At 40.5% G+C, this 21823-nt stretch overlaps 1 protein-coding gene across 1 annotated transcript in view; it reads right to left on the bottom strand.

The window, feature by feature from the left end:
- cenpo (centromere protein O) overlaps positions 1-21170 on the bottom strand; it is a 23101-nt gene extending 1931 nt beyond the window's left edge. Inside the window, exons 1-5 of the mRNA XM_061924260.2 lie at positions 21009-21170; positions 20769-20920; positions 10432-10588; positions 10103-10365; positions 6388-6547 (exon numbers count right to left, since the gene is read on the bottom strand). Of these exons, the coding sequence (XP_061780244.1) occupies positions 6388-6547; positions 10103-10365; positions 10432-10588; positions 20769-20920; positions 21009-21024 (748 nt within the window). The 5' untranslated portion in view covers positions 21025-21170. The remainder of the gene's footprint in view (positions 1-6387; positions 6548-10102; positions 10366-10431; positions 10589-20768; positions 20921-21008) is intronic.
- Positions 21171-21823: the final 653 nt, after the last annotated feature.

The raw sequence follows: 21823 nt of genomic DNA, 5'->3' as shown, positions 1-21823 counted from the left end.
AAAAACAAGATAGCTGAAAAAAAGATCCGGCCAGAGAACATTATCAACATGGACGAGGTTCCACTGACTTTTGATATTCCTGTGAACCGCACTGTGGATACAACGGGAGCACGTACGGTGAATATTCGCACCACAGGGAATGAGAAGTCATCCTTCACTGTGGTTCTAGCTTGCCATGCTAATGGCCAGAAACTTCCACCCATGGTGATATTCAAAAGGAAGACCTTGCCAAAAGAGACCTTTCCAGCCGGCGTCATCATAAAAGCTAACTCGAAGGGATGGATGAAGAAAAGATGAGCGAGTGGTTAAGGGAAGTTTACGCGAAGAGGTCGGGTGGCTTTTTTCACGCAGCTCCGTCCATGTTGATATACGACTCCATGCGCGCCCACATCACACTGGTTTTTAATATATTATTAAAGTTTGACTGACCTATCTGACTGTTTTTTTGACATTCCTTTAGCGCAGTTAGATGCGGCTTATAACACGGGGCGGCTTATAGGTGGACAAAGTTTTGAAATATGCCGTTCATTGAAGGCGCGGCTTATAACCCAGGGCGGCTTATGGTGCGGAAAATACGGTACTTAGTTGTCAGAATCATGTTGAAAAGGGTTTTAGTACTCTTGATAACAACTAGCCAGCTGAATTAGGGGAGTTTGAATAATACACAATGGTTGGTAACAAGAAACTGACCTGTTTATTCAAGGATAAACACAAAATAGACAAAATTATACATGACGAACAGAAATGGCATCATTGAAACTAGGGCTGGGCGATATGGCCTTTTTTTAATATTGCGATATTTTAAGGCCATATTGCGATACACGATATATATCTCGATATTTTGCCTTAGCCTTGAATGAACACTTGATGCATATAATCACAGCAGTATGATGATTCTATGTGTTTTCATTGATTGATTGAGACTTTTATTAGTAGGTTGCACAGTGAAGTACATATTCCGTACAATTGACCACTAAATGGTAACACCCCAATAAGTTTTACAACTTGTTTAAGTCGGGGTCCACTTAAATTGATTCATGATACAGATATATACTATCAGATATATACTATCATCATAATACAGTCATCACACAAGATAATCACATTGAATTATTTACATGATTTATAATCCAGGGTGTGGAGGGGGGCGCCGGATGTAAGTGTCAAAAAACAGCCAAAAGAGTTTGATATGAGAATAAATCTAAAGTTAAAATATAGGGTAGAAATGCACCCATTTGCAGGAAATGTAGTCTTGATTTTCAAAATGTTCTTTCAAGGCTTGCATGTCTACATTAAAACATTCTTCTTCATACTGCATTAATATATGCTACTTTTAAACTTTCATGCAGAGAAGGAAATCACAACTAAAAAAAATCACTAATTTTTTTCATACGGTGTTGATCTGGAAATTTTTGCCTCGGCATTTTGATGGTGTGGGCGTGTGGCACCGAATGGAGATAAGCGTCTCGACAGACGTTACAATATTTGAACAATGATGACGAAAACTGTTTTCTCTGTCGTGTCGGTGTGTCGAAAATTGTTACGCGCTTATTTTTTTTATTAGATTTTGTGCGTGGCATATAATTGCTATGCGCAGAGGACGCTTGAACAGTGCGCAATTGCACAGGCGAGCACCTTAGAGGGAGCGTTGCTCGCACGGCTGCGTTAGCATCACAGCTAACGTTAGCCATGCTGCTACCTCTCTGCTCGGGGAGGACGTATACGTATGTGACGTATGACGTGACAGTATGTGATGTATGACGTGACAGTATGTGACGTATGACGTGACAGTATGTGATGTATGACGTGACAGTATGTGACGTATGACGTGACAGTATGTGACGTATGACGTGACAGTATGTGACGTATGACGTGACAGTATGTGACGTATGACGTGACAGTATGTGACGTATGACGTGACAGTATGTGACGTATGACGTGACAGTATGTGATGTATGACGTGACAGTATGTGACGTATGACGTGACAGTATGTGACGTATGACGTGACAGTATGTGACGTATGACGTGACAGTATGTGACGTATGACGTGACAGTATGTGACGTATGACGTGACAGTATGTGACGTATGACGTGACAGTATGTGACGTGTGTAAGAAGGTGCGCTTGCTGTCTGTGAGAGGGAGACACAGGAAAGAGTGAGAAGAGCCTGTCGTGTAATGCCAGCAGCTAAAAGCAACTGCGTGAGAATCCACAGACCTGTGGATGTGTTGAAGGTGTGCTGGAAAATGCGGAACGGAAATTACGGAGCAGCAGAAAAGTGGAATGTATTATTTAAATCGGTGCGTTGGAAAACATGGACCGGAGTTTTTTTTTTAAACTGGATCTGGATCGGCATTTTCCCATGCCTTGCCGATACGCAATTTTTGGCAAATATCGGCAGCCGATCCGATCCAAATATCGGATCGGGACATCCCTAGGAGAGACTATTCATCCCTGAACACCATGGGGTTCATGTAGGCTTAATGATGCACTTACATTATTATATCAACTATCAGAGACAGAAACTCTTCATTTAACATAATGTCCTTTTTTGCTGCTTCAACACAGCTCAATCAACACAGAAAAAGGTGAAGTGGAATGACAGACAGACGGGGCTTTGCTGTCCGTAACACACACGCACAAACTGACAGAGACAGAGGCAGAAGGAAGCGGAGCAGCTTGTTAAGACTTTAACTAAGGCGGCTACTTAATATGTCCGTGTGGAAACTCGTTCGGTACACCACCGAACTGAACCGAAACCCCCGTACCGAAACGGTTTGATACAAATACACGTACCATTACCCCTAGAAAATAACATTGTTTTTTTTAGAGATGTCCGATAATGGCTTTTTGGCCAATATTGTCCAACTCTTAATTACCGATTCCGATATAAACCGATACAGATATATACAGTTTTGGAATTAACACATTATTATGCCTAATTTTGTTGTGATGCCCTGCTGGATGTATTAAACAATGTAACAAGGTTTCCCAAAATAAATCAACTCAAGTTATGGGAAAAAAAAAATGCCAACATGGCACTGCCATATTTATTATTGAAGTCACTAAGTGCATTATTTTTTTTTTAACATGCCTCAAAACAGCAGCTTGGAATTTGGGACATGCTTTAATAAATATTTTAAAAGTAAATGTATATCTCATAACCTAATAAATCTAACTACATAGTGCAGGGGTCGGCAACCCGCGGCTCCGGAGCCGCATGCGGCTCTTTGATCACTCTGATGCGGCTCAGCAGCTTACTTGCCGAACCCCTGATTTCCCGTGAGACTTCCAGATTTCAGTGCCTCTCGCAGAAAGCTTCCGGGATTAATATTCACCGATTTTCACCCTTACAGTTATAATAAGGGCGTGCCATGATGGTACAGCATTTGGCGCCCTCTACAATCTGTATTAACAGCATGCCAGCCCAACCACTTGTTATGCAGTATGCATCTTCTGCTTGCACACGTAGGTGACAGCAAGGCATACTTGGTCAACAGCCACACAGGTTACACTGACGGGGACCATATAAAACAACTTTAACGCTCTTACTAATAATGCGCCACACTTTGAACCAAAACCAAACAAGAATGACAAACACATTTCGGGAGAACATCTGCACCTTAACACAACATAAACACAACAGAACAAATACCCAGAATCCCATGCAGCACTGACTCTTCCGGGCTACATTATACACCCCTGCTACCACCAAACCCCGCCCCCACCCCAACCCTGCTCCCTCACACATCAACCCCCCCCCGTGCATCGGTTGAGGTGGGCGGGGTTTGGTAGTGGGTGTGTATACTGTATCCCAGAAGAGTTAGGGCTGCATGGGATTCTGGGTATTTGTCCTGTTGTGTTTATGTTGTGTTAAGGTGTAGATGTTCTCCCTAAATGTGTTTGTCATTCTTGTTTGGTGTGGATTCACAGTGTGGCGCATTATTAGTAAGAGTGTTAAAGTTTTTTTTATACCACCACTGTCAGTGTAACCTGTGTGGTTGTTGACCAAGTATGCCTTGCTAGTGATGGGTTGATGAGGCGTCATGAAGCGTTTTGACACATTGCAAAACTGTATTGATACTGTGTCGATACTGTGTCACTAAATACTGACATCTGCTGGACATTAACAATCCCTACAGGCAACCTATGGACCGACTCAACTGACACTGATTTGATGCCCTAGTACAGGGGTCACCAACCTTTTTGAAACCAAAAACTACTTCTTGGGTACTGATTAATGCGAAGGGCTACCAGTTTGATACACACTTCAATAAATAAATATATTGTCATTTGTAAGTTACACGTAAGTGTGATTTAAACAAGAATAGCTAAATAAATACATTTATATATATATAAAAATGGGTATTTCTGTCTGTCATTCCGTCGTACATTTTTTTTTCCCTTTTACAGAAGGTTTTTTGTAGAGAATAAATGATGAAAAAAACACTTAATTGAACGGTTTAAAAGAGGAGAAAACACGAAAAAAATCAAAATAAAATTTTGAAACATAGTGTATCTTCAATTTCGACTCTTTAAAATTCAAAATTCAACCGACAAAAAGAAGAGAAAAACTAGCTAATTTGAATCTTTTTGAAAAAAATGAAAAAAAATAATTTATGGAACATCAATAGTCATTTTTCCTGATTAAGATACATTTTAGAATTTTGATGACATGTTTTAAATTGGTTAAAATCCAATCTGCACTTTGTTAGAATATTTAACAAATTGGACCAAGCTATATTTCTAACAAAGACAAATCAGTATTTCTTCTAGATTTTCCAGAACAACATTTTTAAAAGAAATTCAAAATACTTTGAAATAAGATTTAAATTTGATTCTACAGATTTTCTAGATTTGCCAGAATCATTTTTTTGAATTTTAATCATAGTAAGTTTGAAGAAATATTTCACAAATATTCTTCGTCGAAAAACCAGAAGCTAAAATATTTATTATTCTTTACAATAATAAAACAATTTTTTTACTTGAACATTGATTTAAATTGTCAGGAAAGAAGAGGAGGACATTTAAAAGGTAAAAAGGTATATTTGTTTAAAAATCCTAAAATCATTTTTAAGGTTGTATTTTTTCTCTAAAATTGTATTTCTAAAAGTAATAAGAAGCAAAGTAAAAAATAAATGAATTTATTTAAACAAGTGAAGACCCATCCATCCATCCATTTTCTACCGCTTATTCCAAGTGAAGACCAAGTCTTTAAAATATTTTCTTGGATTTTCAAATTCTATTTGAGTTTTGTCTCTTTTAGAATTAAAAATGTGGAGCAAAGCGAGACCAGCTTGCTAGTAAATAAATACAATTTAAAAAAAATAGAGGCAGCTCACTGGTAAGTGCTGCTCTTTGAGCTATTTTTAGAACAGGCCAGCGGGCGACTGATCTGGTCCTTACGGGCGACCTGGTGACCGCGGGCACCGCGTTGGTGACCCCTGCCCTAGTATATACAATAATATAAACCAAGTCATTTAGGATTATTTCATATCTTCATTTAAATAAAATATATTTTTATCTTTTTTAGATACAGTCAATAAATAATGTGAACATGTATCATAACATGGACATCTAAGAGAACGTGTTGTGGATGATTGTGGACTGGGAATTTTTTTACACATTTTTATTAAAAAAAAAAAAAGTTTTTCTGACGTATTACATTTTAGACGATTTCTCTTCTTAGTTATTATTTCTCGGGCTGTAGAAAAGAGCCGCTCACAGGGCACAGAGGAGGCGTCAGTGCGACACAGTTGGCGTATCGGTCACGTGACCAAAACAGCTCATGATGGGTCACGTGACTTTCTAAAAGCGGTACGCGCACCGACACAGGGTTTCGCTCTATGAGCTCGACGCATGCGCCGATGCATCGGTGTTGCCGGACCCATCACTACTGTCACCTACGTGAGCAAGCAGAAGCCCCATATAACGTGTGGCTGATCAGGCACGCTGGTTGTAGTGGGTGCTATATGCTGTACCATCACGCCACGCATGACGCTGACAAGCGCCATTCATATAAAACCCGCGGGCCGCACCAGCATTCAAATTCCACATGAAGGTGTGGGCAGCGTGTCTGAGACCCCTGGTTTATACATAGCACAAAGCAAAAAAAAAACTTTGTATGCAGTGTTATTTCATATTAAATTTCAAAAAAATTTTGTGGCTCCCATTGTTTTCTATAATTTGTGAAATTGGTCAAAATGGCTCTTTGACTGGTAAAGGTTGCCGACCCCTGACATAGTGCAAAACAAAATAAAGATGTCCTCATGAAATGATTACTCAATAGCACACAAGAAAACATCTCCTTATTAAATGGATATTCCACACTCAAGTAGTAGTTATGAGAAAATAAATAAATATGTCATACAAACTGAGATTAGCACCTTGAGAGTGGAAGCGGACGCTGGTGGGAAGACATCGTTGCTGGTCCAAGTAGTCCATGGTGCAGAGCACGGCGGTCTTGGCGGTGGTCTGGGTCAGCATCAGCACCAGGATGGAACACAGCAGGTTGCTCTCCATCACCCGGACGGACTTGTGGAGCTCCTGTGAGCGAGTGCAGAGGGTAACAACGCTGTGGCACGTCTGCTCATTTCTTTGCATGGATCTGTTCTAAAATCAAGCATTTTCCCAGCATGCAATTGGATGAATCGACACTACAGTAGTTTTGGCCACAGGATGAAACCAAAAGCAATCTTGTTGAGTATTTGTATTGCCTGAATTTTCTTCCACAAAATGTAAATATCTTTAAACAAACATGAACATTGTAGTGTATTTTATAAATAGAGCAGTGAGCGGTGGATGGTGGAGGGTGTGTCAGCCAGGCATTGAAGTTAAAGTACCAATGATAGTCACACACACACACACACACACACACACACACACACACACACACTAGGTGTGGCGAAATCAACCTCTGCATTTGACCAATCACCCTTGTTCACCCCCCTGTGAGGGGAGCAGTGAGCAGCAGCGGTGATTTAACCCCCAATTCCAACCCTTGATGCTGAGTGCCAAGCAAGGGAGGTCATGGCTCCCATTCTTAAAGTCTCGGCCGGGGTTTGAACTCACAACCTACCAATCGCAGGGACCAAACATGTTACACACTGGGAATTTTGGTATCGCTCCGATACCAAGTAAACGAGCATCAACCAAACTGATACCAATACTTTGACTTGAAATGTCATTATCATTGAATCATTTTCTGAATTTGCCTTTAGAAATGACAACTATGGTAACTTCCAGATCTTTATGATAAAACGTTTGGAAAAGGCAGTAATACAGCATCAATCACAAAAAGAAACCCATTTGGAGAGTTACAACTATGATACCAGTTACTCTCTGGTATCATAGTTGTAACTCTCCAAATGGGTTTCTTTTTGTGATTGTTAACTAAGGGTGTTTTTGTGATTGTTAACTAAGGGGAGCGACCCCACACTGTTTTGGAATTTCTCCTACTGAATTAAGAACTATCTAGAGAAAGCTAAGGTCTTACGTATTTATTTGATACCTCAAATAACACGAGGTTACAGAAAGCAACTCTAGAAGGAAGACAAAGCGAGAGAAACAAAGAAAAAAAAAACTTCCAGATCTTTATGATAAAACGTTTGGAAAAGGCAGTAATACAGCATCAATCACAAAAAGAAACCCATTTGGAGAGTTACAACTATGATACCAGAGAGTTACTCTCTGGTATCATAGTTGTAACTCTCCAAATGGGTTTCTTTTTGTGATTGTTAACTAAGGGGAGCGACCCCACACTGTTTTGGAATTTCTCCTACTGAATTAAGAACCATCTAGAGAAAGCTAAGGTCTTACGTATTTATTTGATACCTCAAATAACACGAGGTTACAGAAAGCAACTCTAGAAGAAAGACAAAGCGAGAGAAACAAAGAAAAAAAACTTCCAGATCTTTATGATAAAACGTTTGGAAAAGGCAGTAATACAGCATCAATCACAAAAGAAACCCATTTGGAGAGTTACAACTATGATACCAGAGAGCTACTCTCTGGTGTCATAGTTGTACATTTCTAAAGGCAAATTCAGAAAATGATTCAATGATTATGACATTTCAAGTCAAAGTATTGGTATCAGTTTGGGTGATGCTTGTTTACTTGGTATCGGAGCGATACCAAAATTCCCAGTATCGCCCACCCCAAGGCAGAGAGTTACTCTCTGGTATCATAGTTGTAACTCTCCAAATGGGTTTCTTTTTGTGATTGATGCTGTATTACTGCCTTTTCCCAGCGTTTTATCAAAACATTCCTCTTCACAATCACAGGTAGATATAAACATCTGGAAGTCTTTTCTTTGTCTCTCTCGCGTTTTCTTCCTTCTAGAGTTGCTTTCTGTAACCTCGTGTTATTTGAGATGTCAAATTAATACGTAACGTAGAGAGTTCTTCATTCTGTAGGAGAAATTCCAAAACGGTGGTTGACAATAATCACCTAAATTGCGGTAAATAACCTACATTTCCTAGTATCTTAAGCATTATCATCATCATCATCAAATAGCATTATCACTGGAGGATGACACCAAACATGTTACACACTGGGGTGGGCGATACTAGGAATTTTGGTATCGCTCCGATACCAAGTAAACAAGCATCACCCAAACTGATACCAATACTTTGACTTGAAATGTCATAATCATTGAATCATTTTCTGAATTTGCCTTTCGAAATGTACAACTATGATACCAGAGAGTAGCTCTCTGGTATCATAGTTGTAACTCTCCAAATGGGTTTCTTTTGTGATTGATGCTGTATTACTGCCTTTTCCAAACGTTTTATCATAAAGATCTGGAAGTTTTTTTTCTTTGTTTCTCTCGCTTTGTCTTCCTTCTAGAGTTGCTTTCTGTAACCTCGTGTTATTTGAGGTATCAAATAAATACGTAAGACCTTAGCTTTCTCTAGATAGTTCTTAATTCAGTAGGAGAAATTGCAAAACAGTGTGGGGTCGCTCCCCCTAGTTAACAATAATCACCTAAATTGCGGTAAATAACCTACATTTCTTGGTATCTTAAGTATTACTATCATCACGTACCATTATCACTGACCAAACTGGGGTGGGTGATACTGGAAATTTTGGTATCGCTCCGATACCCAGTAAACAAGCATCACCCAAACTGATACCAATACTTTGACTTGAAATGTCATAATCATGGAATCATTTTCTGAATTTGCCTTTAGAAATGTACAACTATGATACCAGAGAGTAGCTCTCTGGTATCATAGTTGTAACTCTCCAAATGAGTTTATTTTGTGATTGATGCTGTATTACTGCCTTTTCCAAACGTTTTATCATAAAGATCTGGAAGTTTTTTTTCTTTGTTTCTCTCGCTTTGTCTTCCTTCTAGAGTTGCTTTCTGTAATCCGATGTTATTTGAGATCTCAAATAAATACGTAACACCTTAGCTTTCTCTAGATAGTTCTTAATTCCGTAGGAGAAATTGCAAAACAGTGTGGGGTCGCTCCCCTTAGTTAACAATAATCACCTAAATTGCGGTAAATAACCTACATTTCTTGGTATCTTAAGTATTACTATCATCACGTACCATTATCACTGACCAAACTGGGGTGGGCGACACTGGGAATTTTGGTATCGCTCCGATACCAAGTAAACAAGCATCACCCAAACTGATACCAATACTTTGACTTGAAATGTCATAATCATGGAATCATTTTCTGAATTTGCCTTTAGAAATGTACAACTATGATACCAGAGAGTTACTCTCTGGTATCATAGTTGTAACTATCCAAATGAGTTTCTTTTGTGATTGATGCTGTATTACTGCCTTTTCCCAGTGTTTTATCAAAACATTCCCCTTCAATAATCACCTAAATTGCGGTAAATAACCTACATTTCTTGGTATCTTAAGTATTATTATCATCACGTACCATTATCACTGGAGGACGAGACCAAACATGTGACACACTGGGGTGGGCGATACTGGGAATTTTGGTATCGCTCTGATACCAAGTAAACAAGCATACTGATACTTAATACTTTGACTTGAAATTATCATTGAATTATTTTCTAAATGTAGAAATTGCAAGAATGACACCAGAGAGTAACGACATAAACAAAACTACACGTCACCTTCACAAGCTTCAGCTGCTGCTTGCGTCCGGCGAAGGCGTTGAGACGCGTGCTGAGCGCGTCCAGGAAGCCCCTGGCGTCGGCCTGCGAGTCGCCGTGCTGGCTCAGGGAGATGAACGGGGGCACGTTGTGGCGACTGATCCTCAGCGTGGGCCTGAGGTCCATCTCCAGCTTGAAGGAGTCCAGGTACGTGCCCTCGAAGGCCGTGGCCAGCGTCACGCACACGCCTTTGCCCTGGCGGGTGCTGACGACGTCGTAGCCGCCTGGCGATGTCAAGAAAGGCGCGTAAGAGGTCAACAAAAAAGCCGTCGGGACGAAATGTGACGCACCGATCACTTGATGAGCGTGCAGGAGCGCCGTCAGCTGCGTCTGTCTGGCCATCAGCTGCAGGAGTTGGGACTTCTCAGCATCCTCAGAGTCCATTCCTTCTTCTTCTTCTCCTCCTGCACACGCATCGTCCAGCCGCCTCCTGCGCTTCTCTATGTCCTGAGCAGCAGGACACAAACAGTCATATATATTGGACATACAAATTAAGGCTGAAACGACGCGTCGACGTCATCGGTTACGTAAATACGTCGACGTCGTTTTTATGCGTCGACGCGTCGCATATTTACGTCCCACTGCCGTCATGGCGGAGCGCAAAGCAGACGATGCGAGCGGTGCGAGCGAGGGGAAAAAATCACGCCAAAAGTCGTCAAAAGTGTGGGAGTATTTCAATAAACGGCCTAATAATGTTGTAGCGGCGAACAGCTGTCTCGTCAGCTGACGTGCGAGCTCGCAACCGTGGCTGTTTAGCAACCAGCCAAACCCCACTTAATAAAATTATATTTGATCTCAGAGCACATCCGCATCCCTATTCACCTAGGCAACCCCAGGAAATGTATATAATTCGGCATTATTTCGGCCAGTCGGCTTATAAAATCAGAGCCGATCAGTTTACGTTCACGCGCAGGTGTAACGCGGCGCGCTCCCGTCTCATCTGTTGGGGCACGAGCCCGGTAATTAGACCGCTGTGTCAAATCAAGGCGTACAAAAGACGCCAGCGCAGAGTGGAAAAAGGTTTAGTTCGTTACAGATAACCAAGAGTTGTGCCAAAAGTATGTAAGATTTAATATTTCTCTTCGTGGGTGTGGCGCACTTGTTGCGCTGGTGAGATGGGGGGGGGAGTTGTGTGCATGTAGCGTGCTTAGTCTGGAGGCTAAATACACACAGTGTGTTATGTAACTGTTGTTTAGTGTTGATATTCTTTGCTTAGTTTGATAAATGTTGGAGCAGTTTGCTCAATTTAAAGTGTTGGATTTAACTGTGTTGGATCATTGGCTGCTGGTGAGGGCATAGAAAAAGGGGCATTTTTCTACCAGTAGACAGCGTTTAAGATTGAGTGTTTCACTGCTAAATTAATAATATATTTATATTGAATATGGATTTTAAATATGTATCTAAATAGGTGGTTAATTGGTTAGGTATTTATGTATTTGCATATTGGGTTTTCTGCTGCATTTATCTATTGTGTTTCTGGGTTTAAATGTATTTTATATGTATCTTGGTGCATTTATGTTGAGACAATTTATTTAAAATCTGTTTTAACTTAAAGGGAAAAGATGTGTCCATTTTCTTGCACTTGTTTAATGGTTAAGAGTTTGATAGCCTAATTAATAATTGTAAATTATGGTATTGATAATTGATTGATTTTTTACAGCATGTTATTCTTGTGGTGTTTTGTCCTTAAAGGTTTTTCACCTACTAAAGGCTACTAAATGCTACTAAAGACAGCTAATGACAGCTAAAGAAACTAAAGTCTACTAACACTGCTAAAGACTGCTAAAAAGACTAAAGAAGAAAAAAGAAGCTGTTTCTTGGTTGGAAAAACTGTTGCAAACTAAAGGAAAATAAAAGGAAAAAGTAACTACGGTCTGGTCTTTTGAGTGAAACCCAGAAGCCACATTCAGCATTGGTACATCCCTTCAAGTGTGGGATAAGCACAGCGAAAAAAGCAAAACACTTGACAGTTGTTGTATGCACACTGTGTGGAGCGGAAATGGCCTATCATAGCAGCACAACGGCTATGAAGGAACATTTGAAAAGAAAACACCCGACAGCGTTCTTGCCATCACCATCAACTAGTCAATCGTCCGTGTGAGTATACGTTGTCATCATTACACAAAAACATGAATGTGTCATTTGTATCTGCGTTGTAAATTCATAAACTAAAACACTGTTTCGCTCTGAGAGGCGCGTTTGGCGTGCCTGTTCAGTGTTTACAAAGACGCGCTCCTCTTTAACGCTAACGTTAACTAGTTGTGCAAATACCTTTTACAACATTAACAGTTACATATACTATGTACAAACCAACAATTAACTTTCACTTTAATCATACTATCATTGTTGTGTTATTAAGCAAAATAAGCAATACTTTTACTTTTGTTGAAATGTTTACACTGTTACAGAATATTTCCTTTTGCACTTTTTTGTATTGGATGTTTATCTTTATTTTTGCACATTTTAAAGCAAAATAAGCAATACTTTTACTTTTGAAATGCTTATACTACTGCAGAATATTAAGATTTGCACTGGATGTTTACTTTTATATTTGCACATTAAAAAGCAAATAAGCTACTTTTAATTTTGTTAAATGTTAAAAGTTTTAAATGTTTACATTGTTACAGAATATTTTGTCATGTTGTTGTCAATGTTGACTGAGTGGCCATACTTTTTTTTTTTGTAAATAAAAGTCATGCCTTTTGAAAAAACTGGCCAACATTTATTTTTTCATCTTCATTTTAAATAAAAAAAATAATCGGTAAAAGGAAAAATAATCTATAGATTAATCGAAAAAATAATCTATAGATTAACCGATTAATCGAAAAAAATAATCTATAGATTAATCGATAGAAAAATAATCGTTAGCTGCAGCCTTAATACAAATACACATATATACTCACATACACACAATTACTCATACATATACACACATACAAACCTCAAAAGCAGTGAAGTTGTCACGTTGTGTAAATGGTAAATAAAAAGAGAATACAACAAATCCTTTTCAACTTATATTCAATTGAATAGACTGCAAAGACAAGATATTTCATGTTCACACTGAGAAACTTTGTTCTTTTTTGCAAATATTAGCTCATTTGGAATTTGATGCCTGCGACATGTATAAAAAAAGCTGGCACGAGTGGCAAAAAAGAGTGAGAGAGTTGAGGAATGCTCGTCAGAGACTTATTTGGAACATCCCACAGGTGAACGGGCTAATTGGGAACAGGTGGGTGCCATGATTGGGTATAAAAGTAGATTCCATGAAATGCTCAGTCATTCACAAACAAGATGGGGGCGAGGGTCACCAATTTGTCAACAACAAATTGTTTAAGAACAACATTTCTCAAGCAAGGAATTTAGGAATTTCACCATCTACGCTCCGTAATATCATCAAAAGGTTCAGAGAATCTGGAGAAATCACTGCACGTAAGCCATGATATTACACACCTTGGATCCCTCAGGTGGTACTGCATCAAAAAGCCACATCAGTGTGTAAAGGATATCACCACATGGGCTCAGGAACACTTCAGAAAACCACTGTCAGTAACTACAGTTGGTCGCTACATCTGTAAGTGCACGTTAAAACTCTACTATGTAAAACCAAAGACGTTTATCAACAACACCCAGAAACGTTGCCAACTTCGCTGGGCCCGAGCTCATCTAAGATGGACTGATGCAAAGTGGAAAAGTGTTGTGTGGTCTGACGAGTCCACATTTCAAATAGTTTTTTTGGAAAATGTGGACGTCGTGTCCTCCGGACCAAAGAAGAAAATAACTATCCGGACTGTTCTAGGGTCAAAGTGTAGAAGGCAGCATGTGTGATGGTATGGGGGTGTATTAGTGGCCAAGACATGGGTAACTTACACATCTGTGAAGGCGCCATTAATGCTGAAAGGTACATACAGGTTTTGGAGCAACATATGTTGCCATCCAAGCAACGTTATCATGGACGCCCCTGCTTATTTCAGCGAGACAATGCCAAGCCGCATTCTGCACGTGTTACAACAGTGTGGCTTTGTAGCAAAAGACTGCGGGTACTAGACTGGCCTGCCTGTAGTCCTGACCTCTCCCCTGTAAATGTGTGGCGCGTGATGAAGCGTCAAATACCACAACAGAGACCCTGGACTACCACTTTGTCAACAACAAATTGTTTAAGAACAACATTTCTCAACAAGGAATTTAGGGATTTCACCATCTACGCTCCGTAATATCATCAAAAGGTTCAGAGAATCTGGAGAAATCACTGCACGTAAGCCATATTACACACCTTGGATCCCTCAGGCGGTACTGCATCAAAAAGCCACATCAGCGTGTAAAGGATATCACCACATGGGCTCAGGAACACTTCAGAAAACCACTGTCAGTAACTACAGTTGGTCGCTACATCTGTAAGTGCAAGTTAAAACTCTACTATGCAAAGCCACAGCCATTTATCAACAACACCCGGGGCCCAAGCTCATCTAAAATGGACTGATGCAAGTGGAAAAGGGTTCTGTGGTCTGACGAGTCCACATTTCAAATTGTTTTTTGGAAACTGTGGGCGTCGTGTCCTCCGGACCAAAGAGGGAAAGAACCATCCGGACTGTTCTAGGGTGAAAGTGTAAAAGGCAGCATGTGTGATGGTATGGGGGTGTATTAGTGGCCAAGACATGGGTAACTTACACATCTGTGAAGGCACCATTAATGCTGAAAGGTACATACAGCTTTTGGAGCAACATATGTTGTTATCATGGACGCCCCTGCTTATTTCAGCAAGACAATGCCAAGCCACGTGTTACAACAGCATGGCTCCGTAGTAAAAGAGTGCGGGTACTAGACTGGCCTGCCTGTAGTCCAGACCTGTCTCCCGTTGAAAATGTGTGGCGCAATATGAAGGCTAAAATATGAGAAGGGAGACTGTTGAACAACTTAAGCTGTACATCAAGCAAGAATGGGAAATAAATCCACTTCAAAAATGTGTCTCCTCAGTTCCCAAACCTTTAACTGAGGGTTGTTAAAAGGAAAGGCCATGTAACACAGTGGTAAAAATGCCTTTTTTTGCAATGTGTTGCTGCCATTAAATTCCAAGTTCATGATTATTGGCAAAAAGAAAGTTTCTCAGTGTGAACATGAAATATCTTGTCTTTGCAGTCTATTCAATTGAATATAAGTTGAAAAGGATTTGTTGTATTCTCTTTTTTATTTACCATTTACTAGTGATGGGTCCGGCAACACCGATGCATCGGCGCATGCGTCGAGCTCATAGAGCGAAACCCTGTGTCGGTGCGCTTACCGCTTTTAGAAAGTCACGTGACCGACCATGAGCTGTTTTGGTCACGTGACCGATACGCCAACTGTGTCGCACTGACGCCTCCTCTGTGCCCTGTGAGCGGCTCTTTTCTACAGCCCGAGAAATAATAACTAAGAAGAGAAATCGTCTAAAATGTAATACGTCGGAAAAACTTTTTTTTTTTTTTTTTTTTTATAAAAATGTGTAAAAAAATAAAATTAAAAAAATTCCCAGTCCACAATCATCCACAACACGTTCTCTTAGATGTCCATGTTATGATACATGTTCACATTATTTATTGACTGTATCTAAAAAAGATACAAATATATTTTTATTTAAATGAAGATATGAAATAATCCTAAATGACTTGGTTTATATTATTGTATATACTAGGGCAGGGGTCACCAACGCGGTGCCCGCGGTCACCAGGTAGCCCGTAAGGACCAGATCAGTCGCCCGCTGGCCTGTTCTAAAAATAGCTCAAAGAGCAGCACTTACCAGTGAGCTGCCTCTATTTTTTAAATTGTATTTATTTACTAGCAAGCTGGTCTCGCTTTGCTCGACATTTTTAATTTTAAAAGAGACAAAACTCAAATAGAATTTGAAAATCCAAGAAAATATTTTAAAGACTTGGTCTTCACTTGGAATAAGCGGTAGAAAATGGATGGATGGATGGGTCTTCACTTGTTTCAATAAATTCATTTATTTTTTTACTTTGCTTCTTATTACTTTTAGAAATACAATTTTAGAGAAAAAAATACAACCTTAAAAATGATTTTAGGATTTTTAAACAAATATACCTTTTTACCTTTTAAATTTCTTCCTCTTCTTTCCTGACAATTTAAATCAATGTTCAAGTAATTTGTTTATTGTAAAGAATAATAAATATTTTAACTTCTGGTTTTTCGACGAAGAATATTTGTGAAATATTTCTTCAAACTTACTATGATTAAAATTCAAAAAAATGATTCTGGCAAATCTAGAAAATCTGTAGAATCAAATTTAAATCTTATTTCAAAGTATTTTGAATTTCTTTTAAAATTTTTGTTCTGGAAAATCTAGAAGAAATACTGATTTGTCTTTGTTAGACATCGGGGGCGGTACCTCTGGATTGGCAGACCGGGGTGGTGTTTCCTCTCTTTAAGAAGGGGAACCGGAGGGTGTGTTCTAACTATCGTGGGATCACACTCCTCAGCCTTCCCGGTAAGGTCTATTCAGGTGTACTGGAGAGGAGGCTACGCCGGATAGTCCAACCTCGGATTCAGGAGGAACAGTGTGGTTTTCGTCCTGGTCGTGGAACTGTGGACCAGCTCTATACTCTCGGCAGGGTCCTTGAGGGTGCATGGGAGTTTGCCCAACCAGTCTACATGTGTTTTGTGGACTTGGAGAAGGCATTCGACCGTGTCCCTCGGGAAGTCCTGTGGGGAGTGCTCAGAGAGTATGGGGTATCGGACTGTCTGATTTTGGCGGTCCGCTCCCTGTATGATCAGTGTCAGAGCTTGGTCCGCATTGCCGGCAGTAAGTCGGACACGTTTCCGGTGAGGGTTGGACTCCGCCAAGGCTGCCCTTTGTCACCCATTCTGTTCATAACTTTTATGGACAGAATTTCTAGGCGCAGTCAAGGCGTTGAGGGGATCTGGTTTGGTGGCTGCAGGATTAGGTCTCTGCTTTTTGCAGATGATGTGGTCCTGATGGCTTCATCTGGCCAGGATCTCCAGCTCTCGCTGGATCGGTTCGCAGCCGAGTGTGAAGCGACTGGGATGAGAATCAGCACCTCCAAGTCCGAGTCCATGGTTCTCGCCCGGAAAAGGGTGGAATGCCATCTTCGGGTTGGGGAGGAGACACTGCCCCAAGTGGAGGAGTTCAAGTACCTCGGAGTCTTGTTCACAAGTGAGGGAAGAGTGGATCGTGAGATCGACAGGCGGATCGGTGCGGCGTCTTCAGTAATGCGGACGCTGTATCGATCCGTTGTGGTGAAGAAGGAGCTGAGCCGGAAGGCAAAGCTCTCAATTTACCGGTCGATCTACGTTCCCATCCTCACCTATGGTCATGAGCTTTGGGTCATGACCGAAAGGACAAGATCACGGGTACAAGCGGCCGAAATGAGTTTCCTCCGCCGGGTGGCGGGGCTCTCCCTTAGAGATAGGGTGAGAAGCTCTGTCATTCGGGGGGAGCTCAAAGTAAAGCCGCTGCTCCTCCACATCGAGAGGAGCCAGATGAGGTGGTTCAGGCATCTTGTCAGGATGCCACCCGATCGCCTCCCTCGGGAGGTGTTTAGGGCACGTCCGACCGGTAGGAGGCCACGGGGAAGACCCAGGACACGCTGGGAAGACTATGTCTCCCGGCTGGCCTGGGAACGCCTCGGGATCCCCCGGGAGGAGCTGGACGAAGTGGCTGGGGAGAGGGAAGTCTGGGCTTCCCTGCTTAGGCTGCTGCCCCCGCGACCCGACCTCGGATAAGCGGAAGAAGATGGATGGATGGATGGAAACATAGCTTGGTCCAATTTGTTAAATATTCTAACAAAGTGCAGATTGGATTTTAACCAATTTAAAACATGTCATTAAAATTCTAAAAATGTATCTTAATCAGGAAAAATGACTAATGATGTTCCATAAATTATTTTTTTCAAAAAGATTCAAATTAGCTAGTTTTTCTCTTCTTTTTGTCGGTTGAATTTTGAATTTTAAAGAGTCGAAATTGAAGATAAACTATGTTTCAAAATGTTATTTTAATTTTTTTCGTGTTTTCTCCTCTTTTAAACCGTTCAATTAAGTGTTTTTTTTTCATCATTTATTCTCTACAAAAAAACCTTCCGTAAAAGGAAAAATAAAATATACGACGGAATGACAGACAGAAATACCCATTTTTTTATATATATAAATGTATTTATTTAGCTATTCTTGTTTAAATCACACTTACGTGTAACTTACAAATGACAATATATTTATTTATTTAAGTGTGTATCAAACTGGTAGCCCTTCGCATTAATCAGTACCCAAGAAGTAGTTTTTGGTTTCAAAAAGGTTGGTGACCCCTGTACTAGGGCATCAAATCAGTGTCAGTTGAGTCGGTCCATAGGTTGCCTGTAGGGATTGTTAATGTCCAGCAGATGTCAGTATTTAGTGACACAGTATCGACACAGTATCAATACAGTTTTGCAATGTGTCGAAACGCTTCATGACGCCTCATCAACCCAGGGCCGGCCCGTGGCATAGGCCGTATAGGCAAATGCTAAGGGCGCCGTCCATCAGGGGGCGCCACGCCAGTGCCACAAATGTTGGAGAAAAAAAAAAAAAAAAAGTTGGTACTATTATTTCTAAATACAAAAAAATAATCCCACGTTAATTAAAATGCAAAGTAAAGCCTATTTAATAGAAATATTATTTGTTACAACATTAAACCCCCCCCACCCCCCCGCACGGTGCGCCCCCTCCCTTCCCGTATCATGACTCTTTTTGGACGTCACCACATCAAAAAATCAACACAAGATGTCAAAACGGCCAAAACTGTCAGGTGCCCAGGGAAGAAAAAAGAGAAAAGAAGAGGAGGAGGAGAAACGAGAAAAAGACAAGAGGTAGCAGGTAGGTAACGTTAGCCTACATGAAATTATTTGTCTGTTACAGAATGTGATAGTAACCTGGCTTTTTAGCATTAAGCTAATGTTACATGACTCGGCAATTGCTAATCAATAAATAGCTAGTTCTGTTTTAACGTCGGGTTAATATTGTGGAGGGGGCTAAATTGTTATGGAAAATAATAATGTATCCATCCATTTTCTACCGCTTATTCCCTTTGGGGTCGCTGGAGCCTATCTCAGCTACAATCGGGCGGAAGGCGGGGTACACCCTGGACAAGTCGCCACCTCATCGCAGGGCCAAAATAATAATGTAACGTTAGGTAATTACAGTACTCCCACCTTACATTCCTCAGGGACATTTGTATTACCGTATTTTCCGCACTATTAGCCGCACCTAAAAACCACAAATTTTCTCAAAAGCTGACAGTGCGCCTTTTAACCCGGTGCGCTTTATATATGGATAAATATTAAGATTCATTTTCATAAAGTTTCGGTCTCGCAACTTCGGTAAACAGCCGCCATCTTTTTTCCCGGTAGAACAGGAAGCGCTTCTTCTTCTACGCAAGCAACCGCCAAGGTAAGCACCCGCCCCCATAGAACAGGAAGCGCTTCTTCTTCTACTGTAAGCAACCACCCGCCCGCGTAGAAGAAGAAAAAGCGCGCGGATATCACCGTACGTTTCATTTCCTTTGTGTGTTTACATCTGTAAAGACCACAAAATGGCTCCTACTAAGCGTCAGGGATCCGGTTCATGAAAAGACGCAATCTCTCCATCCGCACACGGATTACTATTTCACAGCAACTGATATTCCTGTGAACCGCACTGTGGATACAACGGGAGCACGTACGGTGAATATTCGCACCACAGGGAATGAGAAGTCATCCTTCACTGTGGTTCTAGCTTGCCATGCTAATGGCCAGAAACTTCCACCCATGGTGATATTCAAAAGGAAGACCTTGCCAAAAGAGACCTTTCCAGCCGGCGTCATCATAAAAAGCTAACTCGAAGGGATGGATGAAGAAAAGATGAGCGAGTGGTTAAGGTAAGTTTAAGTTTACGCGAAGAGGCCGGGTGGCTTTTTTCACGCAGCTCCGTCCATGTTGATATACGTATGTTTGTGATTGCACATTTGCGTACATTTTGGGAGTGAACAGAGTTGTTAGAACGCTGGTTTTTAATATATTATTAAAGTTTGACTGACCTATCTGACTGTTTTTTTGACATTCCTTTAGCGCAGTTAGATGCGGCTTACAACACGGGGCGGCTTGTAGGTGGACAAAGTTTTGAAATATGCCGTTCATTGAAGGCGCGGCTTTTAACCCAGGGCGCCTTATGGTGCGGGAAATACGGTAGATCTTTTAAGCAGGTGTTTTTTGTTTACATTATTGCCTTCTGGTTAGCTAATGTTTGCCCTGCAGGTAATAGTCACTTTTCCACCCCTTTATATATTAGGTATAGTTGTAAGCCTAGTTGTTAAAGTGCACATCATTAATGTTAATTAAGCAATATGTATGTACAAAATATTGTATTTCATATATTCATTTATTTATTCATATTTTTTTTAATCTTGTTAACTATTCTGATTGTTAATTTGCTTTCTTTAAGTAAAAAAAAAAGGTCAAAGACAAAGCTATTCGGTTTCTTGTGAGTATATACACTTCACTGCCGATGTGGGGGGGGGGCGCCACCTAAAATCTTGCCCAGGGCGCCAGATTGGTTAGGGCCGGGCCTGCATCAACCCATCACTAGTCCATGATGAAGTGTTGCATAATCCCACCTTGTATGTCCGGAGGTCGGCCCTCAGCAGGTCTCTCTGGGCGGTCAGCGCCTCCACTCGGGCCCGAAGCTCCTTCACTCGACTCCGCTGCGCGGGTTGAGCATTCCGGCTCCTCGCCCGCACCTCCAGCGTACACAGGTGACTTAAAACACCTGGGAAGGTAAAAACAAAGAATAGTATGACGTCACGCGTTAGCAAAACAACAAGCTAACGGCTAAGCTAGCTCGACGGTGTTGTCACCTTTTGGCGCTTCCATCCTTGGTGAGGTTCAATATATCAATTTTGTTGGACGAACGCCCTTTGGAAGGACTTTATAAAAGACACTCGGCTAACAAAAGTTTGATTTTGGCGGCTGTTTGTCGTCAATGTAGACAGGTTACGCCCCCCGGTCAAAACGGAAGTTATCACGCTACTTCCGTTTTGACCGTTTTTTTTTTTTTTTCATTTTTATATCGAAATCGATATAAAATGTATAAAATGTATGCTTTATCGATTCTCAAAATAAAAACATTGATACTTTTGATGTGTTAGTAATTTTAATATAATGTTTATCATTAACAAGAACACAATGTAAAGTGAGTAAATCGCTGTCTAAATGAAACACAATTGGAGGAAACTACTTTTTTTTTTTACCCCGCCTAGAGAAGTATGCAGAAGCAAGAAAATGACCATTTAATTTAAATGAGTCAAAATTATAAAACATTAAGTGTATTGTAGCGGGTCTTAGCCAATGATTTTGGCTGGAGGGCGGGACTTCCGGCGAGAGATAGGGAAGTGACGTTGTTTATAGGAAAAAGCCTTTTTTTATTTTTATTTTTTTTCCAACATCAGCAAACATTTCAAGTAAAGAAAACAAAAGCAAATAGAGAGTATTAAATAATAATACAAAAATATGAAAAAAAAGAAAAATAAGGCTACTTAACAAATATATACATTTAAGGGCTTTTTTACTCTTAATCATTCTCCAAGATTTGATTGATAATTAACCATTAGGAAATGTTGGCCTTACTTTCATAAATCGACATTTATGTAGAAAAAAATGTTGCCTAGAGCAT

This window comes from Nerophis lumbriciformis, linkage group LG29 (genome assembly GCF_033978685.3).
Source record: "Nerophis lumbriciformis linkage group LG29, RoL_Nlum_v2.1, whole genome shotgun sequence".
Lineage (NCBI taxonomy): Eukaryota > Metazoa > Chordata > Actinopteri > Syngnathiformes > Syngnathidae > Nerophis > Nerophis lumbriciformis.
Note: the sequence above shows the minus strand (reverse complement) of the source record. Positions and strands in the feature narration are given on the sequence as shown.